The 21,274-nt window shown below is 44.8% G+C and overlaps 1 protein-coding gene across 4 annotated transcripts in view; it reads left to right on the forward strand.

Annotated features, from left to right (window-relative positions):
* Nucleotides 1-257: 257 nt before the first annotated feature.
* The window catches only part of OSBPL1A (oxysterol binding protein like 1A), a 113,045-nt gene continuing 92,028 nt past the window's right edge, over nt 258-21,274 (forward strand). For 2 of the 4 annotated variants that reach the window (XM_059724160.1, XM_059724162.1), the window contains exons 1-3: nt 258-593; nt 7,569-7,691; nt 20,420-20,505. In XM_059724160.1, the coding sequence (XP_059580143.1) occupies nt 7,571-7,691; nt 20,420-20,505 (207 nt within the window). In that variant the 5' untranslated portion in view covers nt 258-593; nt 7,569-7,570. The remainder of the gene's footprint in view (nt 594-7,568; nt 7,692-20,419; nt 20,506-21,274) is intronic. The other 2 variants (XM_059724161.1, XM_059724163.1) reach the window with 2 other exon arrangements.

Here is a 21,274-nt window from a genome sequence, read left to right on the forward strand (position 1 = left end):
GCTTGGATGGGGCTGGCCCTGCCACTTGGCTGTGCTGGGTGCGCGCCGGGTCCCAGCCAGCGCGGCCGCCCCGGGCCCCAGGGACAGACACGCGCTCGGACTCGAATCCAGAGGGGTTGACACCGGTCTCTGCCCCGCCCCCGATTGGCAGCGGACCTGGCCCCGCCCCCAGCCCCTCCAGTTCGCAGCGGCCGCTGAGCGGCGCGGGGGAGAAGCTTTGCCCCCTCTCGGCTCCCGTTGGGAGTCAACTATGGGCGGAAGCGGGGGGACTGGACAGGAATCCTGGCCCTCCCCCTCCCGCCGGGCCGGATCGGGCCGGGTCACGTGCGGCCTGCGGGCTATAAAACACTAGGGCGGCGGCGGGGGGAGGGGTAGGCGTTAGGCTGAGCGCGCGGGACTCACGCGGAGCCGGCAGCGGTGAGTGGCGTGGGGTCGGCAGGTAGATAAGTAACACACACGTGTGACGCGCACACAGACGTCTGTAGCACTGGCTCTCCTGGGCTGGCGCTCACTTGATCAGTTAATCGGTTCATTATTGCCCAGCCTGATCAAGACAGTTCCTGGCTACTTCAGTGGGCTGCTCCCGTACCGCGGTATGTACACGAGCGCGCGCACACCCTTTGATCACCCCTCTTTGGTCCCTTCTCCAGCCAACGGGCGTCATGGCCCAGGTAGGCAGCAAAACAAGCTGACAAGACTGACCGGTTGCTACTGCTGCTCGTGGTTTGTGGCAGAGCATTGATATTGGAGCTGCCTATTTTTAATACCAGTGCTCTGCCCAGTAGCTCACTTGGTCAGATGCTGTGTAATGGGGAAGTGATCAGCTGATGAAGTGAGACCTGCTTTTCTGGCCTGGGGAAGAGCTTGCAGCAAGAGAAGTTGACAAGACTTGTACATGTGTGTAATCTCTAACTAGTAACTAACCTCTCTCTCATTAGTCTGTAAGGTGTGGGTCTACCCTCCCTTCATTTGACTTCAGACTCGCATGGCTAACAACATCTCTCTCTCTCTCTCTCTCTCTCTTTCCAAATCTACCTGAGCATTGCTAGTGAGAAATCACATTATTGCTCGGTTCCTGAGGAACTAGGACACCATCAGCCCTCCGAGGAGATTGGTGGTTAGTTGTGTTAGCCTGAAGTCAAGCAGGCAGGGTAGTGGCTAACTGGACTAGGTGTCACTTTACCCTATTTCTGCTTGAGTTTACAAGACTACCAGTTTGTCTGTTAAAGGTGTCATCTTGCCCTGCCTTCTGTCTGACTGTCACTTGTCTGATTCTGTTGTCTGTATCTGTGTGTGTCTATATTTATTTTTTGTAAGATCTTATTGGTCCTACTTGGACTGATCAGCTCCTTGGTTATTCTTTGTAAGGAATCTGTCCTAGATGCTCTTGAAAGCCGTGCTAGTATGGGAAAGAACCTTTCTAAATAATGGAAGTCACATGGGTTAACATAAATGTTCTGGCTTAAAATCAGCATCATTAAGCACTTGTGAACAGGTGCTGTGTTCTCACTTGTATGTTGGGTGTGGGTGAAGTAATTTCCATGTACCTTAAGGCTGCTTGGTTGGCGTGATGTACCTTGAGACAGCTATAGTGTGTACATTTGGGTGTGAGTTCCTTAGGTTTTTGAGAGAAATATATTTGATTGTTTTATGCCTGAAACCTCTCTCCATGGACTGCATGCTGGCAACTGTTCCTGCTTTAGGAGTATCCATTCATCTGCAGTGCAAACCAGAGCAGGGCTTGTTCAGGGCCTCCTCCATTTCCTGCTGATGTCACTGGAAGTGACATCTGTGGCTACTGGGCAGAGCATTGATGATTAAATGGGAAGCTCCAAGACTTCTGTTGCTGGATAAAACATGAGTAAGTTGTGATAACCAGCCAGAGCCTTACTAACTTCTATTGTTGCTACACAGAGCTGTGCCCAAACGGGTCAGGAGGCCTTCTGGCTGGAGAAGAGATCAAAGCAAGAGCAAGTGGCTGGTGCTGGGACCAGTAGCTTGGTTGTTGGACTAATAGCATCCTGCCTTTCCTAGTAGCTGGAGAGGAGTGCTTAAGCTTCTGACTGGGCATGGTCGAAGGGCAGGAATAGCTATCAGATATCTGTAGCTTGCAGATTTTACTTATCTGGTAATGGATCATTAAGAATGTGAATGAGAAGTTGGGACTGTGCGCATAAAGAAGCTTGCGTTAAGGGAGTAGACATATTTGAGAAACCCAGTGTTATGTCCAGGGATTCCATCTTTTATACTCTAAAATGAAATAAAGGCTTCATAAGAAGGACTTGTTGACTAGTAGTCTCTAATGTGAAGGAACACTGGCACACTTCGTGAAGTACTAAACAAAAAGTGCAGACTTCATGCTGATCAGTATTCAGAAACATTTTTGCATTGCTCAAGAATTTTTTTTTTTTATAATTCAAAGTCTATGTGTAGTTAGACAGCAATTTAAAGGAGTAAGGCAGTATGAGGGGGAGCATGCCTGCACAGACCTTTCATGTTGGCTAGTAATTTTATTTCTCGGATCTGGTAGGCAGAAGAGGAAGAACTTTCTTTGTGTAGTTAACATCTATTTTACCTTCCTCCCACGTGCGTTCAGATTTTAAACCATGAAGTAGTCCCCTTTTATTTTAGTTGGACTTAATAGATAATAGTTTCAGTAGTTCAAGGAATGTGGAGCTCTTAGAGGCTTTGACAGTAGTTTCATGTGTTGGGCAATGCTGCCAGCTAGTAACACTTCTCAGCATCTGTGCACAAACTTGCTTTAAAATGGCATAAAGCACATCTCTAGAATACCTGTTAATCCTAAACTTCCAGTTCTTATCCAGTCATATTGTGCATCTTGATGACTGATGTAGAAAAGATGCAGGTAAGTAGTTCATTGCAGTTGTGAAAAGACTTATTGTGCTTGAGTGCACCAGTCACTCAAAAGGACACAACAGACAGTGGGTGCTGACAGACATGCAGAAAGCACCATGAGTTAGATTGACCCTCGATGTCTGCTGTTGGGTTGGGAAAGTGGGGAAATCGAGCTTTGCTTTGGAGCTGATCCAGCTGAGGAGCTGCCTGTCTGCAGCTTCTCTCCCTTGGCTTGCTTCTGTTCCCCCCCCCCCCCCCCCCCCCCCAAGACAGCTGCCAGACTAGATGGCAGTTAATGGAGCTTTGGAGCACCTTCATCTGAACCCTCATATAAGGGGCTGGTTGTGTAATCGGGGACTTCTGAAGCGCTCTGCAGCCCCGCACTTCTGTTATAGCACGGCTGTAGAGTGCTTTCAAGGGGCTAATCGTGTGACAAATGTAACTTCTGTCTGTGCCCTGTATTTCACGTGTCAAAACTTGGTGTGGGATAGACAAATGCAGGCAAAATAGGATTGGCCCCAAGTCAATCATACTTGCATTCCATGTTTCACAAGTCTCCAGGGTAGAAAAAGCTTAAGCTGCTATCACTAAGACTTTCTGGATGTGTGACTGACTGGCCTCAGCCTGTCTGCAGCATGCTGGCAGTGCTCCTTAGCTCTATCTGATGAGGGGTAGATATGTCCTCAGAATCTTAGTAATCATGTGTTAAGTGTCTACTATAGGCTATTGTAGCTGGCCTGGGAAAAAGAGCAAATGGGACAAGAATATATTCAACTTTTCTCACTTTTTTTTTTTTTAAATGGGGGCTTTTTTCAAGTCTAAGATGAAGTAGCTGACGGGTGCACTGTAAGGAAGCTTTGCTATGCTCCTTTCTATTGTAGTTGCTCTATGGGTGCTGATAGACTTGCAAGCCCCTACTCCTAACTCATGGCGCTTTGCAAAAAGTGCCATGAGTTAGTGCCCCCCCCTCCCCCGACAACAGACAGTTGTCTGTTTGGGTTGGGGGTGGGGCAAAACAGGGGATGAGACTGCCTGCAGCTTCTCTCTCCTCTCTCTTCCCCCCTACCCCCACCCCAGCTCTGTGGCTGTCGGCAAGAAGGTGGGGGAGTAAGCTGCTGGCTGGGGTTTGCCCAGCCTGCGCTGTAGGGTGGGCTCAGGAGGCTTCCAATCTGCCATAAGGTGGGGAGGCTCCAATCTACCTGTCTCATCCTTTTTCCCCCCTGCCCCTCTAGGACAGGCAAACCCCAGCTATACCTTATTTCCCCTCCATTCCCCACTCCCTTTTTGCAGAGAGCCCTGGGGGTGGGACTAAGCTGCATCAGCCCGGTCCTGATTGTGTAACAGATTTAAGCCTAGGCAACACAAGTTCTCTAAAGCACTGTCAAGTGGAGTGCCTTCATCTGATCCCTCATTTGATGAAGGTTAACTTATCAGGTGATCAGTCACTTTTTAAAAGTGCTCTGCAGCCATGTGCATGTATCACGGCAGGACGGTTGAGCGCTTTCAGAGGTTTGATTGTGCAACAAACCTAACTTCTGTCCCCATCGTATGGGTATACACAGGGTTTCAATATCCAGGGTTCTTTTGCCACCTCCTTCCAAGTACCAGTCTGTCCTTTGCATTTCTTTCCTTGACTCTGGAACTTACTAAGGATTAAATTCAGGTTTATTGTGTTGCTCAGTTCTAATAAAGAGCACAGCTTTCGCTGGTGAGGACAGCTTCACATTACCCTGTATTTTGAGGCCCTTGCTGTAAGCTTCACTCTGGGTGTACTTACCAAAATAAATAATTTCATGCTCTGAATCACTTGCAGTCTTAAGCTGGAAAGTAACTGCAGACAGATCTCTCTTTTAGCTGTACAAAAATTTCCATTATAAAAAAAAATCTCTCAAGCCGTGATTAATAATAAGTCATGTTTCTTCCCTTTAAAGTATGTTCAAGACTGAAGAGTTAGAGAAAGTAACTGGAGATTAAAGTACTAGAATAAACTCATCTTGTTCTATCTTGGCATTGCGCATCTACTCTACCTTCTGACTCTTGGGTATAAGAGAGGAGAAATTGTTTCAGGCTTTGTATGGTTGGTTTGTTTGTTTTTTATTTCTGATTGTTAACTCTAAATTGTAACAGTGACTTTGGGACAAAAGACTCTTGTTCAGTGTCTGCATGGCCTTTTTTTTTATAGGTCTTCAGTGCTCAAATAGTTCTAGTAATGTAGGGCAGAGTGCTGATCAAAAAAGTGGTTGCTCTGCTAGTGTCTACACAGAATGTGTGGAGCAATTGGATGCATTACCAAAAAGGGCATCTCCTAACCCAAAGATGAGGGAAGGGAGAATATAGTGTCAAATAGGATTGCAGAGAGCCCCCTTCTCAGGATACATTGAGAGTGCTCTGTAGTATTTGCACAGCGTTAATATGGCATGTTTGCAAGTGATACTATGTCATAGTAGAGGTACCTCAAACGAATGTACCTCTGACTTCAGATGGAGAACCTTGCTGAGGAACCTTGTTTCAGACAAGTGATTCTCCTACCCTTTTCTTGGAGAAAGCAGAAAATGCAAGTGTTTTATTTCTGTATGGCTGTCTCCTACCACTCCCACTGCTTGATTCTTAAAACACTGCATTCTATGAGCCACCAAAAAAGTTAGTGCACTTCAGAGTTGAGAACCAATACTGTGAACTATTAACTTGATCTGTCTTGCTTTCTTTCTTCCCACTCCCCTCCCTGGACTTGTTTGTCCAAATGGGGTGGCAGGTGACCTTTGTTCTCAACCAGATAATTACTAAAGAAATAACAATGTGTAGCAGAATTCCTGGCATGTCATTTTGGGTCTTATGCTGCTAGGCTGTGAAATTTGGAGGCTTGCATCAACAAGTCTAGAAACAACTAGCATTTGGATAATTTGTCTGGGTGTATAGCCTCCACAGGTGTATCCTTTTTGGGTGATGCAGTGAGTTCCTACTTCAGCTGACTCTTAACTATTCAGATCCAGAGCTCTGCTCGATTTGGCCTTCTACTTTCCTGCGTGGGAAACTAACGGGAAACAGCAGAGTACGTGGAAAATGTCGGTGGACACAGAAATATTGATCATTACACAGGATCTTCCAAGTATTAATAAGTCTGTAACCATAAGGGCAATTTTTTTTTTCCAATTCTTATTTTTAGTCTAGATTCTGCAAGACTAGGGTACCCGTAGGCCAGCCAGCTCTGTGTGCATCATGGGGACTTGTTAAGATTTGCCTTGTGTCCATAGCCTGCTAACCTAGTCATCTGCTGATACTTTTGAACAGTAATTCACCACATGTAGTAGACCTGACCATTGTTGTATATAGGCTGCTGCTTGAACCCGTTCAAAGGAGTCCTAAATCATGTCTGACTTGGGTCTCATAAAAAGAGTTCCTTAACTCTGAGGCGGTTGATTTTGTAGCCGTCAGCAAGTTGGAAAAACTTTCAAATGTCTAATACTGTATTTGGGAAGACAGAAATACTGCATTTCTTGGGGGGGGGGGGGAATGGGCACAGTAAAGTGCTCCCCCCCCCCCCGACATCCCCCTGCTTCTGCCCTTCTGCCTCCCTGACTCTGTTCACCAGCACTTCCGCCCACTGATGAAGGGTTTTGCTGCTGCAGATGTTCCCCTTCACCCTTGGGTCTCACATGCCTGTCACCACGTGGACTGTACTGGATCGCAGTGGATCCAGCCTCCTTGAGCTGTTTCACCACACCAGAGAACAATTTGACTAGTTAATGAATGTGGAGATGTACCCAGTATCAACGTGCCATAATTATGGCACATTAAGTTTAGTATCTGTACTTGTAGGTACTACCTTAATGTGCTGTAATTGGTGCTACCGCACACTAGCACTGGCTCATGCTTTTTTTTGGTGACGTGAACGCATAGTAGACTAATTCTGCTGCACACTAGCATAGGTTGTGCATGCTCTGCTAATGCAGAGTGGAACTAGTTTACTGCACTTGAAGTGTCTTGTGTAGATGCACCCAGTGTCTCTTATCAACAGGCTTATTTCAAACTTTTTATCAGCATAGTATGATAGCTCACTTGCATGTTGTCTGAAGGGAACAACAATCATGCAATCTCATATGGTTCTTTTACCAAAAGGGATGCAAGACCCTTGGTCGCTAGCAGTGAGCAGTCCTGGCATCAGTTAAGCCATAGTTTTTGCAGCAGCCTGTTTTCTAGTAATATTAAGTCCCTTTCAGTTGCTTTTTTAAGTGCTTGATATTTCTGACTCGAGTAGCCACTAGGTACCTGGAACTTTGTGTACTTAGTGGCACTGGTCTTCAGTTGACTTCCATTGCTAAAAATACTTCAATTTATCCTGAAACAAGCTTTTGGACTAGCCAAGGTACACAAAATTGTACTCCTTTGAAAACAAGGATGGGGTTTGAAAACAAAGATTACATGCTGGTTGACAGGTGGACTTATCTGAGTTGGGGGAAATTTTAAGAGAACCTTTCATTTGGGTCTTAACAGCAAAAGCTGAGTTCTAAGGATCAGCACCCCAGTCACATGAACCTGAGTAGGCCTCTGAATTCATGGTATGAGTTAACTATGCAATGCTCCCTGGCTTGTCTAGTAATTAAGATGATCACTTTGTGTCAATAGCAAGTTATATTTTATGCTGTTTGTCTCCATTTTTGTGGGGAGGGGCATAGTACTGCTATAATAACTAATAGTCTGCACTTATTATTTAGAGATGAGCACTGAAGCAGAGCAACAGCTTCTTCATGACGCCAGAAATGGAAACTCTGAAGAAGTTAGACAGTTGCTGGAAAACATGGACAAAGGAATAATACCTCTTAACATCAACTGTAAAGGTTAGTATGCCTACTCTTTAAAAGATGAGTTATCAAGTTTAAAGTATGACACCTCCACCATCTTTCCTTGAAATGGTTCAGCAGTGAATGATGGTGCCAAAAAAGTATTTTCCAGCATACACATACTGGAATGTACATTCAGCTCTGAAGAGACTCAAATGTGTGGGCACAGGTAAATCGGAATGTACTGGTGGGGGGGGGGGGAACAACACACCAAAAAACAAAACCCAGAACTTGCAGGAGTTAAATGTGTTGCATCTACTTTCCCTGGGTCAGCAAAAAAGAAGTTCTTTGTAAGAGACATTGCCATTGTGTAACACTTCTTTTTCCTACCGCAACCTGCCCTAACATGTAAGTGGTATGATGCAACTGCAGCATGTCTATATTGTGTTGCACTACAAGACAGACTGAGAAAAGTGGCTTGATGTATCTTGAGTTTACAAGTTGGAAATCCTGTAGAAATTCTGGATCACAAGATGCATGCTATGGGACATGGGCAGAAGCTGCAGAATGAGAGGCAGATTTCTATGGATAAGGGGACAAGAAAAGTTGAAATACACCAATGTAACTGGCACTGTACTACACTAAAACTGTTCACTTCCCCATACTAAATGCCTTAACTGTGGTATGTTATGTTACATGTGTCCAAGTTCTTAATGCGTTAAAAATGTAACTGCCAAGTATGGTAGAGAATTTTTCCTCTTGGAAGAATTGTGGTTAAAATGCTATTGGTCCTAAGGTTTTTAGATCAGGGGTGTGGAAATTTTATCTGGCCCTGTAGACTGGATGAGTGGCATGGGGCCAGTCCACAGACTGGATTGAGTCCACAGGATCCCAACTGTCGTCCGTCCCCCTCTGCTTCCCCAAGCATACCAGATCTGGTGTTTGTTTCAGCCTGTCTAGGACCTGCACCACATGTGATGTGGATTATGGAGCAGTTGGCATATGTGCCATGTGTAGTGCAGTCCAGCTGGAGGTGTGTAGCACAGATCCTAGATTGGCTGGAGTGGATGCTGTGCTGCACATGGTGACTGCCCCGGCCAGACTGAACCACATGCAGCACGTGCCCTGGCCAGTTTGGGACCTGTGCTGCATGTGGTGCTTGCAGGTGCCATGTGCAGCATGGTTGCCCAAATGGGTGCTGCATGCAGCACAGTCTAGCTGGGGTGGGTACTGTGGGCAGCACAGTGCCTACTTCAGCCATTCTGTGATCTATGCCCCACACCCCCATCTGGTCTGTGCTTTGTGTAGCACCCCTTACAGCTGCTTGGGGTCTGCTCTGCAGTTGGGGCAGGCATTCCAGGTCCTGCTCACAAGGCTGGTCCAGCATGCATCCTGCCCTATGTAGGTTTGGTCAGACCTTGGGACAGCACTGGGGGCTGGATGGTGGGGCTCAGTGGGCTGGATCCAGCCTGCACACCTAAACCAGGTATGTCAAAGATATGGTCTTCTCCCTCCAACTTGGAGTAGCAGCTTGCTAAAGAGAGAGAGGCTGTTATTGCCTAGCAGCAGGACCGTAGAATAATATTACCATATGAACTACCTGGGGTTTTCTGCATGTCTCCATTCTTGATCATGGTGTAACTCTTATGGTACATGAGTAAGTAAAACTGATGCAGATTACCTTGGGACACAGACGGATGTACATATGCCCAAAAGTCTCCCAACAGCAAATGGGACCAGCTGCCTTATTGTATGCTGCATAGTACCAGCATGGCTGCTGCCCTGAAGAGCTTATAGTTTGAATATCCAAAACGGGATGGAATGGGGAAATGACAATTTTGGTGACAAATTGGCTCACCCCCAGCACTGTACATGGTGTCATTGGCAAAGCTGCAAATAAGCCCAGATGTCCTGAGTCAGTCTAATGTACTAACAAATACCTTTGCCTCAGCTTCTCTTCATTTAATAAGCCATGGATGCTTCACTCAGATGCCTCTATCAGTAAAGCCCTCAGCAAAATCTGAGGAATGAACATGTATTTACTTCTACTGTTGGGAGGGAAGATCATAAGAGACCCTTGCATTTACCCTGCAAAAAATGTAAAGCGCCTGAAACGGGTAAAGTTTTTTGCAGGGTAAATGAGAGCTAAATACAAGATCATAAAAGACCCTTGCAAGCAGTAAGTATTAAGCAGGGATCCTGGTTTTATCAGACTTTAAAAAAAATTGCAAATTCTCTGTTTGGGTTCTTTTTGGTTTTTTTTAGGGGGGGGTTGTTTTTTGTTGTGGTGGTGGTTATTGTTGTGGGTTTTTTGTCTTGTTTGTTTTGTTTTGTTTTTAAACCCCACAACTTGATTTTTAAACTGAAAGGCTGTTATGTTTAACTGATACCCATATACATGTTTTATTGATATACTTACAGGCTTGTGTGTTTTGTTTTGTTTTTTGTTTTGTTTTTTAAAGCAATTTGGAAGCCTACTAGTACTTCAGTCACTATAATAGAATAAATGCTAAATTAGCAATAAATTTTAGTGTTTGGTTTTGTTGTTGTTTTTTTTTTTTTTTTTGCGGGGTGGGGGTTCATCATAGAAGATCAGAGCTTTTGCTGCCCCCCTCACTTACCAAGATGCAGGTCCAGCTGCAGTTGCGCCCCCCCCCCCCCCACTGTTTTGTGGTACTGAGTGGCCATGATATGCCATTACCCCTCACAGAAAAGGTGGGAAGCCTTTTCCCCACTAGAGCAAATTGTGACAAGTCTTACTGGAGCCTTGAAACATGGGGACCTGGAGGCAACACAGGGCTGCCAGGTGTCAGATGGCACTGCCTGTGGGGCTTGCCCCAGTGCACACACTCAACAGCTGCTGCAAGATTCCAAGCAGAGGCTGTGCCCCTGCTGCAGAAGAAGGCAAATTTTACCAGTCTGACCAGGGGAAAATTTATTCCTGACCCTAATACAGCATCAGTCTGACCCTGAGCCAGAAGGGCAAGACTCTGTAGCTAGGACTGTCCAGGGCTGAGTCTGAGCGGGAACTTTGGCACATCCCTGAATGGTGGCTAACCAACCTCTTCTTGAACACCTCCAGTGCAGGAGAGTTCACAGCTTCCCTGGGTGTCTGTTCTACTGCCCCTTGCTCCAACTGGGAGTCTAACTGGAATTGAACCAGAGCCTCAGAACTGGTTGGAACTGGTGTTTTGATTTGACCCTAAACTAGAACTGAACCATCATTTGCCCTGTCCTACTGAACCACAATAGGGAGTCAAGCCACAAAAAATTACTGGGGTCACCAGACTTGTCACTGGTTAGACTGTGGTTGCGAGTTGAATAAGTGTCACCAGTTACCCCACCAGTCGGATTGAGGTGACTGGTTCAGTTTTCATTAAAACTGCCTATAACAATTTATTTAAACTATAAAAACCATTGACTCGCATGAAAACACATAAAGATAAAATGATATGCTCACTGCTACCACACAGACTTGTCTCGCTGCTCTATAGTGAATGCTGGGATTTTTCTCTGCTTTTTGCAATTTTTATAACACTATTTTTTCTCTTTCACTCCTTTAGTCTATATTCTTAACAGAGAATGGAGTTAAATGTATATAAACAGCTGTAAATAAATGCTACTGCTTTCTTAGTGGACTCTTAGTTGATCTTAAGCAGTTGTAAGACTAGTTCCAAATGCCCATTTCCAAAGCCTGCTTAACACTGCATGCAGTTGTAGCATGTAGGAGGTGGAGAGGGAGCGGGGCGGGCAGGCAGGCTCCTAGAATCTGTGGAGCAATGGGAGACTGAGAGTATGCCTGCAGGGACTGTCAACAGGTGGAAGGCTTGGGGCAGGATCCCTGGCTGGGAGGTAATGTGCTGTGAAGAAGTCCCTAGGCAATCCCACAAGGTACAACCCAGGGAATTTACATACAGAAAAATTCAAAATGTTCAGGAACACTCAATTATGCAAAATTAATTACTTTTCTTACAAAGTAAACTAAATGTAACACTATTTGAACCTTCTTCAGAAATATATGTGGGTACTTTGGATGGATGGGTGTGTGTGTGTATGGGGGGGGGGATTTGTGAAGGTATTGGAGGTGGATATGGGGGCTGGGCATGAGTGTGTGGAGTATGTAGGAAGGTGAGAGTGGAGAGGGCGTATGGGAGCTACACGCTATTGGCCCAAGCGGGCTCTGTGCCTCCACGTGCAACATCCCACAGGAGTGTAGGAAGCTGCACAAGTGCAGAGCCCACCTAGCCTGGCTTACATACGTGGACCAGGAGCTGCATGCTGTTGGCCAAGTGGGCTCTACACCTCCTTGTGGGGCTTCCCACACTCCTGCAGGAAGCTGTAAATGAAGGTGAGAAGCCCTCCTGGCTAGTGGCGGATGGACCAGGAGCTGTGCGCTATTGGCCTGAGCAGGCTCCAGGCTTCCATGTGCGGCTTTCTTGAAGACCTGCACAGAAGCATGGAGGTGTTTTGTGTTTATTTGGCTCCTGGTCCATGTGCCGCTGACCGGGCAGGCCCTCCATGTGGGGCTTCCCCCAACACCTCCCCGCTCCCTCAACCCCTATCCACACGCCTATGCCCTGCCCCATAGCCCTGCCAGTCACCTGCATCTGCCCCCCATCTGTGACTTACAGCCCCCTAGCCCTGCCAGAGGGAAGTTCCCAGCCCCCTGGAAGCCCCACTTAGCTCACAGGCTCCAGGAAGGAAAAGAGAGCCTGAGCTAAGTCTTAAGTGACTGAGAGCCAGGGCTGTCCCTGTGGGGGGCGAATCGGGGCAACTGCCCTGGAGCGTTGTTTTTTTGTTTGTTTGTTGGGGTGCCATGGAGCCAAGCGGAGCTGACCAAAGTAGCGGTTCCACATCCAGTCACTTGCAACACCCCCCACCCCCATGCCAATGGCTGCAGCAGCTTCTTTGGGTCTAGGATCGGAACAGGGGCAGGGCTGCATGGGTTGATCTTTGCCCCGGGCCCCACACCCTACTCGGGTCACCTCTGTTGAGAGCCTTAGGCCCTGCCCTTTCCACCTTGCCCTCCCCTTCTGGACAGGGCTGGGGGTTTGCCACCCCTTTTTTGCAAGAAGCTCTTGCAGGCTGGAACTCTGCCATCCGGCAGAGCTCTCTGCAAAAATGGGAAATCCATGGGCAGCTCTGCTAAAAGGAAGAGCCTGTTTTGTTGGGGTTTTTTTCTCTTCTTAGGGGTGCAATCCATGGTTTTCTGTTTTTCCACGGGAAACAAGTCTTCAGCATACATAAAAGTACTGATGCAGAATTTTCTATAACAAATCCGGTGATACATCTGGGGAGTCATTAAAGTGCTACCTTCTGCTTAACTTCAGGCCAACATAGCTAGCTACCTCTCTGCTGTGTGCACTCTGGGCTGCACACAGCAGTTTTGCTGTGAAAATATGGAGACTTGGCACTCGGCTCCTATTCCAGCAGAAGTGAACTTGTTTTCACACTTGGAGAAGTGAACTCCATTTTATGTAGTGGTGATTCTTGGGCAACTCCACTGAACCAAGACTACTTTGTACATAACCTTGTCTGATATCAGAAGCTTTCAGTCTGGTAGACTGCTGAAATTTTGATTTACTTAGTGTAGGTTTGGAAGAAAACCGAATTCATGACACGTCTACGGTTCTGTGGTCTCCAGAAGCTAAGTCTGGATAGGCAGTCCTTTGTAAAAATACCAAAGGGAAAGGCACATTTTGAGCCATCTTGCAGATCCTTCTGGAAGCATACACACTGAAGACCAGAATAGACTGGAGCTGCATCTTCTATAGTAATGTGACCATTTTTTGGATTGTGCCAAGTAACTCTAAAGATCACCTCCCCCCCTCCCCCCCCTACTTCTGGAATCCTGACAAACTCTTCTGCATTGGTGCCTCTGCCATAAGGAGCATTGCTTTTAATGTCAAGGGAAAGCACAGGCAACTTCTCAGTTGAGAGACAAGTCTCTTCCTCCAAGACTTCAGTATCCTAGAACATCAAAGTGGAACTTTGCCCAGATTCCTCTGCGCCCAACTGAAATGGGCATTGAAGGTGGGTTCACAGGGGGATCTCTCTGATGCCATCGCCACTTTGTCCTGAGAGAGAACTGCCACAGTGATTGTCAACTCTGTGTTGGACTCTCCAGCAACAGTATGATGTGCATCTCTTTGGCTGTTTCAGTGAAATGCAGCAGGCATTAATCACTAAATTGACCGTCTTCACCATCCATAACCACTAGGACATGGATGGATAGTAAGGGGAGGAATGCTTGAGATGCTAACTAAAAAGTCTTCTGACCGCTTCCTACATCTAGAAGCATTGTAGGAAGCGTCTCTAATCTTAAATAAAGACCTTTCCTTTTTTTTAACTGCTCCTTCTGAAAGAATGGAGTATAAAGACCCCTTCTGCATCTCCCAGTCCTTGTCCTTTTCAAGTTGTTAATCTCTTATCCTGTCTTTTTTTATCCCATACACTAGATTATGACGCGCTCTTGAATACTGTAATATGGAAGCAAAGAGTACAGAAAGCCATTGTTTTAATGGAAAGTGTATTACTAATACAATCTTTCAGACCATCCACAGTCCCTAGGGTATTTGACAAGGCCTTTACTGTAATGGCAGCATGCCAGAAGAGACAAGGGATCAAGGTTTATCTTTATCTGAACAATTAGCTAATATACGCTTATTACTGCCACACATTCTCTGCATACAATAGAGGAAAAATGCAGAAGGGATCTGTATGGTCTCCCCCCAGTCTTCCAGGAAAAACGGTTCAAAAGGAAATGTCTCCTAAGAATAGAGACACTTCCTACAATGCTTCCAGTTGTAGGAGGCTGTCAGAAGACTTAAATCTTTACCTTCATGGCACTTGGTATTGGAGATCAATTCATGCTGACCCTGACACACAGCATCAAATTAAGGGCCATTTTAGATTCTAAATGAAAGCCACAGTAAATCATACATGCTGTTCTAGGTGAACCTTGCGATACAGGTGGGATCCTGTCTCAATATTCTGGGACAACTGAGGACATTTGAATGTAGCGCACTTGACTTGTATACTGCAAGAGTAGCAGAGACATGTTAAGAGCAACTAGGTGTTCTTGTTGATGATAAGTCTTGCCACTGTTGGAGTAGCTACTTGGATCAAGTATGCAATATTCCTCCCATCTGATGGCTAGAAAATTATATTTAGAAACTTGCTTTTAGGAATTGTCTTGTAGGTAAAGTAAATATTGCATTAGAACAATGGTCCAGGGGAATGGTAATAGACTGTTTGACAAAGTTTCACATTCTCAGCCACTGTGTCTGAAGCTAGCAGGCAAACAGGCTGGGAAACTGAAAACGTGCCATACTGTTTCCCTGAAAACTCCTAACAAAGATAGGCTTGCTGTATTAGGGCCAGGTCACAGTACCCAGCTGCAAAGTCCCTGGGATTTCCAGTTTTGGTGGATGGACCAAATTAAGATGCCAGGAATGCCCAAACTAAGACACAGGCAAATGAGCAAATTAAGATTGTGTGCCTGTGATGGGTTTATGGAAACGAAGGAATATGCTGACAGAACAGAATGTGGACAGTATAATGACCGCAGGGAAACTAATCAACTATACCCAGAAATGAGGAGTCAGAGGAGAGAATACAAAAAGAGGCATTTCAGAGCAGCAGGGAGTCCCCAGGGTGGAGATCCAGAGGCCACCATTGGCAGAGGGCAAATCAGCCCATCTCACCCACCCCTTGAGGTGGGGTGGGCCTCTGCCCTCGACCTTCAAGACTGCTGACATCTGCTTATTGAAGCAAAAACCACATGGTAGCATTCACATACTGATATGGGGTACTGTTTCTCTGTGACAGCCTGAAGAACTGGTAGATAAGTAGAATTTGGGGAGTTATTTTGTTTGCTTTGGCTGCATTACTCTTATCTGCTATCACTATGTATTAGTAGAATTTGCCTGTTATCGAATGGAAGTCACGGTTGTTCTGAGGGTTTGGGTCTGACTGCAGTATGGTATCTGGGTCATAAATTCAGTGCCAGCACCATCAGAGACTGTTTTTGGGTGGCTTTTGTAAGGGCATCCTCCCACATACTCAAGAGGAATACTTTAGTTCATCTTCCTCATCAGACTACTAGGAGTTGAAGCACTTTGCTTGGCCTGCAAGATATCTTTAGCTCTAGCATCTTAACAACTTTAGTACAGTACATCTACAGGGAAGGGAGATCCAGATCATCCCTGCTTTGTCAGGCTTATGGATTTGAAACACTTTACCTCTATCGCCCTGGGAAACTAGCATCTTCTTAGTGCATGGAGCACCTGGCTTAACAGATCACTTGGAAACACAGGTGGCCCCTTAAACTTTCACTTCTCTAGTTTATTCTTTACAGAAAAGGATCTCTAACAATAGTATTTCCACAAGAAATGTCTGAGGTTTAGCCAGAGAAGAAAAGAGTTTGGAGTTACTCTTTCTGTTACTTGGATAGCAGTTTTCTGTGCGTTTCCACAGATATGATTTCCAGATTTTTGAGGGAGCAAAGCAGGACTTTAATAGTATATCTCTTAGCCTGGTCTAGATACATGGACTTGTTGCTATTAGCACAATCGGCTTCAAAATTTAGTACTTCTACCAGTTGCACATGAGTGGGGTCCATATGAATGAAGTCATAGTATGGTGGAAGTTGCCTGAAGAGTTTAATCCATTACACTTACAGGCAGTATTTCCATCAATTTTACGTCTCTTCTAAGAGAGACTATCTGGCAATAATCAATCCTGCTGAATTATCTTTTGCATAGGGCTGCATTGTAGCCCAAGTCAGAAAGTGGCTCAATTATGCTTGCTTACAGATAAAATTATTTAAAACCCTTCCTTCAACCCCTCCTTTTGAGCCACTGACTTACTATCTGCATGCTGTATGACGACAAAGGTAATTCTCCATAGAGCTGGAAGAATTGGGACACTTCAGTCCCGGTACAGTCTATCGGACAGCTGTCCTCAAGCTTTACTCTAAATTCCTGTGTGAGATCTATGAAGCTTCTTCACATGCAGATCTTACTTGGATGTCTTCTGCATTCCTAGTTGAAGCAGGACTTCACTAAATGTAACCAAAATGTTGCTCTTAGTTGTACAGGGTTGGCCAATTTGGGGGTAACTTCTGATTTGCCAAATAAGTTAGGTCTTCTCTCATTCGGTGGTTCAGATTGCATCAATTTGTACTCGGCTAACAGAGATTTGTCTGAACACAACTCTTTAATGCTATGGAAGCCCAGGCATCCTCTACCGCTTCCTTTTTAACATGCCATTAGTTTGAGATATAGGGTAGCAACTTGCATTAAACATCTAGATCAAATACAGAATTCAGTAGAGTTGGTCCTTCAGTTGACTTGGAGCACGAGATGATGCTTTCTAATCACCAAGCACGGACTCAAAACAGTTGCTTTAGGGCCAGACATAGTAGCCTGTCAACTAATTTCATATATAAACATGTGAAGACTAATGTTCCAGGAACACTGGTAGCAGTGGCTGGGCTGAAATGCCCCATTCTGACTTGCAGATATAACTTGAAGTGTGTCATTCAGGCAACATGCCAGATTGCAGAGACCAAGGAATATTGGTTCAAGGCAATACTATTAGAAATGGACTGATCCTCAATATAGCTTTCCATTATCCAGCACTCTAGTAATTCTACCTATAGAATTCTTAGCTGTGCTCAGCACTCCATAGGTACAAAGACAAATTCTGAGTGCAGAGAGGGCTGTTGCATAATATTTCTTCACCCCTTCTATGTAACTCTTTCTTGATGCTTTGCTTCTTTTCTCTCTGGACTCCTTCCAGCTTTGACCTCTTTATGGCCACAGAATCCGCTGAATGGAAATGAAGAATAGTTCTGCTGCTAGCAGGATGAGAGAAAATCTGCTATTTGATATTGCCTTTTTTTGTTCTTCTAGCTATTACATAGCCATAGTGACTTGCACAAAATGCAGAAAGGAAGGGTAGCTTATGTGGTCAGTACATTTTAGTTGTGAAGTGGTTCTATTAAAGCAATGGAACTGATAACGAAGTCCCCAAATCTGCTTGACTTTTAGGCTTTTCATCTTTTGTTGCTTTTTCAAAACAGAGTAATGGGAAGCAGAGAGTGCCCCCCCCAATTCTGATGGTTTTTTTTTGGACATGGAAGAAGCAAAGCTGATATGTGGGCTAGCTCTTCCTCATCTCTTACCTCAGTTACACTGAACTGAAGAATTTCCTTGAATGATAAATAGTTCTGAGATGACCTAATGCAGTCCTGTTTAAAGTCTGCAGAGTTCATTGGAGTTAGTAACCAATTACACCTGTGAATTTTTGCCTACTTTTTCCCCTAAAGGTATTTTACTACAATGGCATATATCTTCAGATAAAAGAAGTAGATAGTCTAAAACCCTTGTACCAGTTTCATGTTTTTTCTTGTATGTTTGTATGTAGAAGTTTACAGGAAATAAACTGAATTGGAAAGCCATGGGTCTGCTTTCTGTAGGTTATTATTTTTAAATTCCTTTATTTGTTCCAGCTCTGTTTATAGGAAACTTACTTAATAGAGATTATTGTAGTGGTACTTAGTCTAAGCTGTAGTTCAGTTTCCAAACTGAAGGGGGGTGGGAAAACAAAACCTTCAGCTGTTTACTACTGTTCCATAAAGTTGTTTGCTAATATCAAAACTGATGACATCCTCATTTTCTCCCAAACTCTTACTTGTGGAATACAGCAATACTTATGCACAAGCAGTGTCTTTTTATATGATCAGGGAGAACTTTGGAACAACTTCTTTCAAAACTGAACTTTAGAAGCACTGCATTGCCTATATTGCATATCACTCTTATAATGAAGGCAAGCACAAGAATCTGTCCTTTCTAAATGGAGGAGCTGCACATTAAATTGAACTGAGGGAATGGTTTCAAATCCTCTTTGAGAGAGCGAAACAGTGTAAGATCAGCAGGAGAGAAGAGTGGGGGTGGCTGAGAAACCTGAGCTTTTGGCAGGAATGTTTTTGTGTCTAGTCAAGGTTGGGAATCTCTTTGATTAGCCCTTAGCCTTTAGCTACTGTAGGGCTAAGAGCATCTTGGATAAAGACAGATGGGTTCAAATCTCACCCAAGAGCCTTGTATACTCATGTGGAGAAGATCTGTTTTAACCCCCCCCCCCCCCCCCCCCCAAGTTTGGACCAGTTTCATCTGAAATATAGACTACTTCCTTCTTAAAGAGGGGAAACTGTCCAATGGGGGGGGGGGAATGGGGACTTTGCTCAGCTGCTATCATAAGACTGCTTAATGGGCCCTTCCAAATGCCTGAAATAGCAGCTAGTCAGGAATTTGTTTTCTTCTTGCACTGGAAAGCCAGTTTCCAAGCACTGGCTAAATGCCTCTGTCTTGTAGAGACAGAAGATCAATATCCTCTCCCTAGAGAGAGGTGGGCTCTTTATCCTTTGTTTAAGCTTACTAGCTAACCATAACACTTTTTAGAAAGAGAAAAGCCTAGATTTGAAGCACAGAAGTAGCTGGCTCTGCATCAGGGAAAAGTTTAGTCAGTGTTTGGTAGGGAGTTCAATAATGGACTTTCAGTACAGTATTGCTCTAATGCAGATAGCCTTGAGGTAGCTGCCCTAACAAGATCACTGTTTAGAACACAGTTATAATAAATCTGAATTTCTTCAAACTTTTTTTTTTTCCTTTTAAACACAAGCTCTGTTTTGACAGCTCTTTGAAACCAGCTTCAGACTTGTTTTGCAAGCTCCCCGTAAAAACAGAAATGGTGAAAACTAAGGAGATATCTAATTACCCTGGGCAGGGTGTCCTGCTAATGCAATTATGCTGTACCTAGTTCCTGAGCTATCATATACAAAGTTAATTCAAAGTACTGCCTTCTCAAGGCAACTTAGTTTGTATCTGTATGGTGTAAATGAGCATATTGCTGTTCTTGCTTGCCATCCCACTTCTCATCTGTACAGACAGCAACACTATGTTCCTGTTAAAGATGGGGCCATACGTGATTCTCAGCATCCTGGGTGGCAAATTTCCCTGTGAGCATATGCCAGGACAGTTTGAATAAGAGCAGTTACTGTATTTATTCAATTGGAAGATGAGGCCACCCCATTTTAAAAATCAAGCCCCTCACTTTACAGTGGGGGGGGGGGGAACACAACTGCTATGACATCAGCTCCAATCCAGAGCCACAGCTGCTGCCCATCTCCCTTGCTGCCCATCTCTCCTTGCCTGTCTTTGCTTGCCTTGCTGCTCCTCCCCAGTCTTCCTCCCCACCAATTCTCCCTCTCTGCTACACTCGTTACCTTTACTCTGTGCTATCAGGTTCCACCCCTGCTGCAGCTTAGGATACAAAGCATGGCTTCAGTCTGGCCCCATAACAGTGGCTCAGAGCCATCACTGCTGTTCCAGCCTAGCCCCATAGCTGGGAGGGGGAGATGGGGATGGGACTAACTGCATGCAGTACAGTTGCAAGGGGAGGAGAGGGGGAGCATGGCAGGTTGCAGCCCTTGTACTGTGTCCCTGTCTGCTTGGAGGTTCGATAGCCCTCATCTGAGAGACTCTGTCTTTAAAGAGAAGCTCTGGTGCTGTACTAATTGATGGATTAAAAAATGCCTTGTCCTGATTTGTCGTTATAAATATCTGTCTAATCAGTAGGTATCATTTAGGTTATAACTATATGGCTCTTGTCACAGAGAATTCCTATCCATATTGTATGTTTGAGACGGGAAGAAGTTAATTTGCACTAAACGTACTTCGTCTTGTTCCACAAACCTTTACCTGTTTGTTTCATGCTTTTAGGCAGGAGTAAATCTAATTTGGGTTGGACCCCTCTTCATCTTGCATGCTATTTTGGACATGCGAATGTGGTTGAGGATTTGCTGAAGGTATGTCTAATATTTGTTCTTCTAAATGTGCCTCAGAATTCTGCATAAAACAGTTGTGGAAAAAAAAAGCGTAACGAGCAAGTCCCTGTCTGCTAATCTCGCATCTAAGATGATGGAAAAAGTGGGGAAGTCTTTTCTACTGCATGAGTCTTTTTCCTTTATAAAAAGGCAAAGCTTAGAGTACTTCTACACTGTGCCCAAAGTGACTGCTGTCTACTCTTTAAAACTAAACTGTGCTGAGGTTGTACTGCTGCCGTTAGGCTGATACTGGTGCCAAAAATCTAGCTAGTTAGTTCTGAAAATAGATTAGGTGTCATTGCACTGTAAATGCCTGTAATCCAAAGATCTTCTCTTTCAAGAAACATGCATATTTGCATCTAATTTTATGCCATGATACTTCTAGGTGCATATTGTACACCTGTGAAAATGCCTGACTTGTCTCTGCACACTGGAAGTTTTGCATGCATCTAACCCTAAATTTGATCCAAAAGATACAAATCTTTCTTGGCTCTAGTCTAAACTAACACCTGCACATTCCTTTAAATTGTAGCCGTCACTTAAGCACCTGCTGAAGTCTGGTGTAGACAAATTGTTTGGGTTAAAACCTGTAGTTTTAGTGTCTTGTTTACACTTAGCACGTCAGATAACTTCTATAAAATTTAAAGCAGCATAAAAACCAAGACAGTAGTGGGCAATAGGGGATGCTTTAAGGTAGATGGATCAAGTGGTGTCTTTTCTACCTGTTACTCTCTTTTTATGCAAATAGTCT

Source organism: Alligator mississippiensis, chromosome 3, assembly GCF_030867095.1.
Source record: "Alligator mississippiensis isolate rAllMis1 chromosome 3, rAllMis1, whole genome shotgun sequence".
NCBI classification, from domain to species: domain Eukaryota; kingdom Metazoa; phylum Chordata; order Crocodylia; family Alligatoridae; genus Alligator; species Alligator mississippiensis.